Source organism: Cibotium barometz, chromosome 26 (genome assembly GCF_041138505.1).
Source record: "Cibotium barometz isolate CiBa-2024 chromosome 26, ASM4113850v1, whole genome shotgun sequence".
NCBI lineage: Eukaryota > Viridiplantae > Streptophyta > Polypodiopsida > Cyatheales > Cibotiaceae > Cibotium > Cibotium barometz.
The window spans coordinates 39,671,229-39,680,764 of NC_141071.1; the positions used below are offsets into that span (position 1 = coordinate 39,671,229).

General features: G+C 40.8%; 1 protein-coding gene across 1 annotated transcript; it reads left to right on the plus strand.

Annotated features, from left to right (window-relative positions):
- The first annotated feature begins 295 nt into the window (after nt 1–295).
- LOC147623956 (uncharacterized) lies at nt 296–2,966 on the plus strand. The gene is made up of 2 exons (XM_086820605.1): nt 296–1,985; nt 2,183–2,966. The coding sequence occupies exons 1-2, from the start codon at nt 296–298 to the stop codon at nt 2,863–2,865; spliced, it is 2,373 nt and encodes a 790-aa protein (XP_086676731.1). The 3' UTR covers nt 2,866–2,966.
- Nucleotides 2,967–9,536: the final 6,570 nt, after the last annotated feature.

A 9,536-nucleotide genomic window follows, 5' to 3' on the forward strand; every position in this document is an offset into this window, starting at 1 on the left:
AAACTTTGCTAATGCAAGCTTGTGATTACTGCAATTGGGCACATTTGCTGGTTTCACAGAAAAGTTCCTACACCATCACAAACAGTGGGTTTTCACAAGCATTTCCATTCTGTTCATGTGATTTACATGTGTGAATTGATGATGTAAACATGTGAATTGATGCAATTAAACAATGATTACAATAACAGATGCCATAGAGCATTCTACATCTATGTTGATGCAAACATGTGATTTTGATTCAAATAGGTAGTGATTATATGCATCATAAATACTAAATCGCCTAAATTGGCCGATCATGTATGTGCCATTACAACAACATTGGGCCATTATTCAATGCCTAACCTTAGTACTAGCTTTGAAGGCATCCAAATTCCAAGCCCAAAACTCAGTGGCAGATCAAAAGTGCTGGATAGTTGCTGGTTATGAAATACATGACTGGCAAAAAGGGAGCCCTCTTTGCTCACAGGTCAGTGTGAATGCCTTGGGTAAACCCTACATTAAGGATGATTCAGCTCCTGGTATCAATAGAAGTGTTGGGCTTTACAATGTTCATTTCAAACCAGACATGGAGGGGAATGCATTGTGGATTTACAATTCAACAACACAGGCCTTGCAAATCCAGTGGCCAGCCCCTCACGAGGCACAGTACTGCCTGGACAACATGAACCAGACTTCATACAAAAAGGAAATACCCTTCCCTTTCAGAATCATGCCATGTACAGGTGAGCAGACTCAGGAATGGCTGCTTGAACCTGTGAGTGCTCAGCATAATGTTACCGCCTTCAAGATCAAGAGTACAATGGTTACAGCAGATGGGAAAGCCCTCTACATCCAAGGACAGAATTTCCAAAAGACCAAATACCCATGGCTTGTTCTGGGGCTATACCTCGATTCTCAAAGCAGTGATAACTCCATCTCGACATTCACATTCATCCCCATCCCTGCAAACAACAAGAGTTTGTCCTCTTTGGCAATTACTGTCCCTAGCAATGGAGATGGACTTAACAATATAATCTCGAATGGTGGATTTGAGAGCTGTGGCCTTCAAAGCCCAGACGATTACACAACACTCAAGGCTACTGTAAGGAAAGAACGCCCCTACATCTGTTCATGGACAGTGGTAGAAGGCATAGTACAGATAGTGCAGACCTCTCCTTGGTCGTGGCCTGCTCAAGAGGGCTTAAACACTCTTCTCTTGGGTGCCCCCAATGCAGGGCCAGTAGTGAAAATCACACAGTTTATTAGAACCATTCCCAATACAAAGTATAACCTCTCTTTTTACTTGTATGGAGGCCGAGTGTGCACATCCCACCAGTCCAAGGTCACCAAAAAAATAGCGGTGGAGGCGTCCCCTTCTACCAACAGCTCCTTAGCAAAGCGGCTCGAGCAGCACATTCATGTAACCAAGAAGAATCAACCTGTAGGGTGGAAGTTGGTGACTTTGCTCTTCACAGCATTGAGTGATGCAACCAACATTACTTTCATCAACACTATGAACAAATCCAAATGTGCCCCTGTTATTGACCATGTGGTTGTTACCCAAGTCCCAGAGGGTCATGAGAAGCTAGAATATAGAAAGTTGCTCATTGCTACCTGCGTCACCTCTGCATTATCTGTAGTCGGTTTTATCCTTCTTGTTAAGGACAGACTCTTTGGCCTTCAAATCTTGCACAGGCACAAAATTAGAACCAAAACACTTCATGATTTGAGGGCGTCCGATTCCGGCTCATCACCTGAGCTAGGACCAGTTGATACATTCTCCTTGAAACAACTCAAAGCGGCCACCAGTAACTTCAAAACAAAAGTGGGTGAAGGTGGGTTTGGTGTGGTGTACCGTGCCAAGCTGCAGGATGGTCGATTGGTAGCTGTGAAAAGAGCAATTTTCGGATTCTCAGATCCACATCTTTTCAGACAGGAGCTTTCAGTGCTGCTGAGACTTCGCCATGAAAAGCTCGTCAATTTGCTCGGATTCTGCTGTGAAAAGGGTACGACCAATGAAAGACGACGTTATGCCTGCATGATTTGCATGTGTGCATGTGATGCTATTATAAGATGGGATGTCATTACATGATGATTGATGATTCTATGGTATCATGATGCTAGGTATGATGTGATGAGATGCTATACATGGCAAGCTATTACATGATGGATTTATGATGCGATGATGTGGCGTATTGTGCAGGTGAGCAGATCTTGGTATTTGAGTTCATTAACAACGGCAGCTTATATGAGAGATTGCACGGAATGGAGGGGAAAAACAATGTCTTACCATGGGAGAAGAGGATGGAGATTGCCATGGACATAGCAAGGGCACTGCAGTATCTTCATGAGAAGGCGATGCCACCAGTCATCCACAGGGATGTGAAGACCGCCAACATTCTGCTTACAGAGGAGGATGCAGGGAGGTTAGCAGATTTTGGGCTGTCCAAGCTAGGCTCAGCATCAAACGAGCTTGAGCTCTCCACCCTACCCAAGGGCTCTTATGGCTACATCGACCCTCACTACAATTGGACAGGGAAGCTCTCTGAGAAGAGCGATGTGTACAGCTATGGGGTTGTGGTGCTGGAGATGGTAACTGGGCTCAAGGCCATGCAGAGATACGAGACCCTAGCAGAATGGTCGAGAGAGTATAGAAGAGATCTGCAGGCCATGGCGACCATTGTTGACCGAAAGCTCCAAGGGGAGTTTCCCATGGATGAGCTCTACAACATCACCTGCATCATCAATGCCTGCCTCTCAGAGGAACCTGCTGAGAGGCCCTCCATGAAACAGATAGTGGCCTGGTTGGACGAAGATGGCGGCAAAAGTTCAACTGATCCTCGCCAGTTTCACACGAGTGATCTACCACAAAACTTGGTGCCTTAAATTTCTTGAAGGTTTTTCTTGAGAATATGCAGATTGTTTTAACTAAAATTAAAATACCTTAATTTTTGTAAATTTGAGAAATTGTAGATGTATAGCTCCCACAGCTGCCTAGAGGGTGTCGTACCAAAACAAGATGAGGAAGAGATGATATGGGGTGTCGTACCAAAACAAGATGAGGAAGAGATGATATGCTCTTACTTGTGTACTGCTTCATGTGCCTTCGTAGTTTCCTTTGCTTGCCACTCAGCTCCTTAGCCTAAACCATGCTCCTAATACCATGAAAAGAGTGGGGGAGGAGAGAGACACTGAGCTCTTACAAGCGCACACACACTCTCAAGAATAGAGAAGACACACTTAGAGATGGAAGACTGGAATCTTCTTCTACTTGTTGCTCTAAATATATTTACGAGAGAAAAAACACAAATGTAGGTCTACTGTCAATGATTTACCAGTTTTCTATGAACATTGGAGTCTACATACAATAGGTCCAAATCAAGCCACACGGGAATGGATCATCTTTGTCCAAGCATAACAAGAATTGGATAGTTTCTCGACCTACTCCTCAAGTATATTAAAATCACAAGAATTGGATAGTTTCTCGACCTACTCCTCAAGTAAATTAAAATCACTTTGAGGTCTTTGCACCATGTAGTATTTCTTCAAATGCAATTACATGTGTCGTAAGCTCAATAAGTACAGATCGATCGGCATTACACAAGTAGTGAGCTCGGTGATATTCCAAAATCAAATTTTCTAAAGCATAAAAATACTACCACCATACGATCACCATATCACCCAATTGGGTTAGCATGAGACTAAACAGTAGATGGGAGGTCTTGTTGTAGCTTCTAAACCTTCAAGGTTGTATGCACATTAATTTCAGCCCCCACATCCTAAGCACAATGTGTCCGAAGATGATCTTCCTCTATCCTTAGTACGGTCTACTATGGAAACATTAGCCCACACTTGTATGTAACCTATTTAGTGTGATGCCAAACCTATTTAAGCAGTCTCTTAACCATTTTTGCATACATAGCACATCCCCCATGTGGAAACCAAGATTTATCGGGCATCGGTGTTGTACACAAGGTGGCTTCTTCTTATAAAGGGAGCCTTATAAAATAGAGCTAGTCGATACCTGTGCAATCATGATGAAGAGAGTGGAGCATTGATTTTTAAGAGTTAAGGTCTCGTGTCACACTTAAGAAGGTGAAGAATAATAGCTAGATTAACTTCGACCCACCATCAAAGAATTCATCAAATCAATCTCTAGGTGGAATACTCCATGAGGATGCTTATGGGATTTTTGTTAGTCTTTTGGGGTCAATTCTCATTTTTGTGGCCTTTCTTTCTTGGGTAGCATCGTTTTTCATTTTTTACATAGGTAGTGTTAGAACGATTTAGGCAAAGTTCGTAACTCTATTCAACCACGTGGCAATATATAAGTTCTCCTTTTCTTAATTTCTCAATAGCCTCATTTATATTAATTAGATGCCAAAATTAGTAGCATGCTTTTTCTCTCTCGAAAACATCAAGACAAAAGTGTAGGTAGAACTTGTGAATCACAACTATGTGTGGCAACTCCTCTCGAGTGCAAAAAAGCAAGCTCTCTCTCTCTCTCTCTCTCTCTCTCTCTCTCTCTCTCTCTCTAATGTGGGATAGAATTGTTTAGTACAAGATCCCTTCTATCACAAAAAACAAGGGAAGAAGAAGCTAATGGAAGAGGGAAACCTATAAACAAACCTATCTACCGTGCACTCATCAAGCAAGATTGATTCGATAGCATAATGTAAGCAAGAGTAGAGTAGAGCTTAGGTATTTTATTGCAAGGGAATGAATGTGTATTGCTCAATGCAAATGATTCATATACAAGCAAGAGTAGATAAGAGAAGAACTCGTAAGTATTCTATTGTAAGGGAATGCATGCGTATTGCTCAATGTAAAAAATGACTTATGTATGTCAAGTGACTAGTGTCGAAATATACAAGTGACTAGTGTGCGGGAACAAGCCCTTGGTTAGAGGCTGTAAAAGAGAATGTGTAAATGTAAGAGAACCTGTGAAAAGGTGAGAAGAATCTACTGAGAGAGAATAAAGGGTAGCATGAGAAGATTTAGGAAGTGTGGAGATATTCTGGGAGATATTCTGGGAAAAGTGAAGAGGCAGAGAGAATCAAGCAAAAGAGGTGGAGTGAATCAAGGAGAAATCAGTGGGATTAGATGCTTGGATATAAACTCTATAAATTGAGGCATTGGCCTAATGAGAATTTGCTGGTTTTTTATTATCCATGCCTACATTAAGCTATTTGTTAATTACTCACTAATCACATCTTAATTATCATCTAATCACTTTGTTAATGATGTTGATTCTAGCATTTAATCCACCATAGCTCATCACATTGCTGTAATTTCAACATGGTATCAGAGCCTAGCCTAGAATCCATCAATTTGTGAGCCCATTATCTTGCTAATCATTTTGCTAATTAGGATTAGTAGCTAATTATAATTTTTTCCTCTTTTTTCAACTAGTCTCTGCACCCCCAGCCAGTGGAGGAGCTCCCTCTCTTCGCACACTCAAAATTAGCCCAAACCCTTCTAGCCATAGATAGCCAACACCCTTGTGCTCCAGCCAGTCGAGTCAAAAGCGCAAACCGCTAGCGCATCTGGGAGAAATCGCGTTTTTCTTCAGCACAGTTTTTTTTGAGAAATTTACAGATCTTGTCTTCATCCAATCAAATTGCTCTAATTCCTCATAGCTCCAGGGCAAGCATGCTCTATAAGCTGGTGAAGTCAGAATTCAATTTGATCAAGTCTACAGTGAGATCCAAGCTCTTCATCAAATCTGCAGGTGACTTTGGTAAAACAGAGATTAAGCATTCAATATTTGATCAAATCTTGTGTTTCTTGGCTTAATCCTCTACTAGACTCAGTGCTATTGATGGCCTTGAAAGCATTTGAGCTCATTTAAAGTCTAAGGCCCCAGATCTGGACTCCCCGCATACTCTGTTTTCTGCACACAAAATAGGGGATTAATTTGCTAATCAATGATTACTCAGTACTAATCACTATATTTTGGTGCAATTGAGGGTTCAAATTATCTGATACAGATCTCTATAACTTCATATTGCAATTCGGAGTTGGTTTGATACTCCAACCATTCCGTACAAATTGGTTACCCTTGATTTAATGTAATTTTTGGTGATTTTATGCTGATAAATTTGTTGTAATCATCTCTTAAACACCAGATTGAGTTGTAAAAGGGTAGATACTGCCCTTGAATCTTGAAATTGGATTAAGAGGTAAGACCCCCTTCACATCATCATGAGAACAGCACAAGAAATAGCCAAATTTAATGGGGAGCAGTTTTACACATGGCAGACAAAAACCATGTATTTGCTCATGCGGAAAAATCTGTGGGGGACTAGTTGAGGGAAGAGATGAATGCCCAAAGGCCAAAGGGGAAAATGAGTGGAAGAGCAGGAATGAAAAAGCATTGGGACTTATTGCACTCAGTTTAAATGATGAAATCATTTAGCACATCACAGGGATACAATGGGCAAAAGATGCATGGGATGAACTCAATAAATTATTTGGCACACAAGCTAAAAATTCAAAGATAAATCTGTTAATGCAATTCTACAAATTGGATATGAAGGAAAGTGAATCTTTAATCACACACTTGAACAAATATAAAAGCATTAAGCAACAACTAGCTATTGGCAAAAAGGTAGAAGATGATGAGGCACTAGCAGTGCTTCTGAAGAGTGTGAACAAAGGTGAATATGAAAATATTGTAGCAACACTAAAGAATGTACCTGAATTGAAGCTATACAAGATAGAAGGAGCTCTACTAGAGCAAGAGAGCAGAGGCAAAGAGAAGAAATGGCTCGACTCAATAGCAGGAGAAGAAAAAGCATTCTTCACCCGAGGAGGATTCTCTCGAGGAAAAGGACGAGGAAGAGGCAGAGTAGGAGGAAGGACCTTCATTTGCCACAACTGTGGAAAGCCATGACACATGGCAAGAGACTGCTACACCAAACCCAGTGGAGAAGAAACGACATCAGCAAACTTCATGGAGGCTCCAAAGGAAGTGGAGTCGGATCATCTTTTCTGAGAGAGAGAGAGAGAGAGAGAGAGACCCCACAACCCAATGTAACGTGCCCCAACAAAGTAAAACCACCTCTGAGCCACTGATGATGTAGGCCATGTGGTAGTAGATAGATGTATGTGTGAGCACTTTAGTCAAGGTCGCGGGCACTTGTAGTAGCCTTGGACACATAGAGAGAGAGAGTGTGTGTGTCAAGGACTATGAGTTTAGGGACTTGAGGCACTGGTCGCGGACAAGTAAGAGAAAAACTTGGTATTACAGGGTCCATGTGGTAGTAGATAGATGTATGTGTGAGCACTTTAGTCAAGGTCGCGGGCACTTGTAGTAGCCTTGGACACATAGAGAGAGAGAGTGTCAAGGACTATGAGTTTAGGGACTTGAGGCACTGGTCGCGGACTATTAAGTAAGAGAAAAACTTGGTATTACAGGGTCTAGGTATGCTAAGTTCACTTGAGGGTCCAGGTGTGCTGGGCACTGGTCGTGGACTATCAAGTAAGAGGGAAACTTGGTATAGGGTCCACGTGTTCTAGGAGTATTCACTTGAGGGGAGGTGTTGAAACATACAAGTGAATAGGGTGTGTGCGGAAACAAGCCCTTGGTTAGAGGCTGTAAAAGAGAATGTGTAAATGTGAGAGAACCTGTGAAAAGGTGAGAAGAATCTACTCGGAGAGAATAAAGGGTAGCATGAGAAGATTTAGGAAGTGTGGAGATATTCTGGGAAAAGTGAAGAGGTGGAGAGAATCAAGCAAAAGAGGTGGAGTGAATCAAGGAGAAATCAGTGGGATTAGATACTTGGATGTAAACTCTATAAATTGAGGCATTGGCCTAATGAGAATTTGCTGGTTTTTTATTATCCATGCCTACATTAAGCTATTTGTTAATTACTCACTAATTACATCTTAATTATCGTCTAATCACTTTGTTAATGATGTTGATTCTAGCATTTTGATCCACCATAGCTCATCCCATTGTTGCTGTAATTTCAACAACTAGCTTTTACACTAGGCTGAATAAAACTTAAAAATAGTCATAGGGAACTAGTCCTAGTCAAGAGCAAGTATCTTCCATAGTTGGCATTAAGCTCATGGGGTAAGGGCGCTTTATAAAGTCCAATGTCATCTTACAGAAGGTAGGTGCCATTTCGAGCGGGTAAGATGGCAAAGCACTTTATAGTAGGATGAGCACGCAAAACCATGCTAACCAACGAAGTGGTTAATACAAGCTTTTCTTCTTCGCCTTTATTTCGCCATCAGCCACACCAGTAAATTACCATCATTGTTACTACACATGATGATGGTGTACCCTCCTTTGCCTCAGCATAGAAAGGGAGATTTTTGTAGTAGAAAGAGATGATATGAGAGAGAGAGAGAGAGTTAAATCCTTTGGTAATAGAGAGAAAGAAGAAGTCAAAGAATTGTTTTTATGTCATAGGAGACTATCATAAGGACCCTTAAAGGGTTATCCAACCAAACTTAGATTTGAACTCTAGTGGACCACTGCAAGAGAGGCCAATCTCTATTTGCCTCCATCTAGGCAAAGAGAGATAGATCTACCTTCACCCCCTTAGCAAAGGAGTATTCCATTGTAACAGTGGAGAGAGACCATGATAGCCGAGCTATTGCATGTACATTAGAAAGTTGCATTATAGTTATTAGGCAAAATCCAACAACACACGATTCTACAAGGAGCATTATGGTGTGAGAACGTGATAGACAAGCTAGTGCACCCACATCACAAAGTTGCCTAGGCAAAACCCAATAACACATGACCGTTCCTCTATCCATTCCTAGCTACTGGCTTACCCAATATTTTGTAGTGTCGATTAGGAGGTTACACTCTGAAAGGCATACAGTTTTGGAGCCTTGGTTGTGTTTAGTTTGTTGTTCTTTATTTTGTTTTGGAGCCTTGGATGTATTGAGTTTGTTGGTTTTTATTTTGTTTTAAAGCTATTATTGCGCACCAACCATATCATAGGTCTATTTCATAAAAGTATGTGCTAATGTAGGTCTATTTCATAAAAAAACATATATTGTGAAGTTGTTATGGGAATTTATTTTAAGCCCTCTTAAAAATATTACTCTACTCTCTTAGATAATTCGCGGGATGCTTGGATTATCTTTGCGTCAAGCCAAATTATGTTAATATCATGGGTGATTCCATTATAAATATTAATACGTTCGGTGGATATTGATGTCTATTTGGGGTCTCCAATGTTTGTTTCAATTGGTTTGTATGGAGGGGTGATCTCCGGGTTACTTATGCTTGGCAAACATGTGTATGACTATGGTTTATATGCTTATGGAATATTTGTTTCACCAATTTATTGTTGGTTATTTTATAGGTGAAGAGGATTCCGAAGATTGTGGAGAAGTTGCACAAATTTTTCACTTAGCACACCATTTTTGTAAACAAGCTTTATAACATGTGCTAGCTTGTGCACATTTTCATTTATTTGGAAAGCCTTAGTTATCAAGCATAGACTTCATCTTTAATATTTTTGTAAAGCGTGATATACTTTAAGCCCTAGCCTCAATTTATGGACACTCTATTTTTTAACATAAGAGAG

What these genes read in the sequence shown, in the direction of transcription:
- LOC147623956 (XM_086820605.1), top strand. Translation starts at nt 296, where the DNA reads ATGTATGTGCCATTACAACAACATTGGGCCATTATTCAATGCCTAACC. An exon ending in CGGATTCTGCTGTGAAAAGG is followed by an intron (nt 1,986 to 2,182) that starts GTACGACCAATG and finishes CGTATTGTGCAG; the next exon opens with GTGAGCAGATCTTGGTATTT.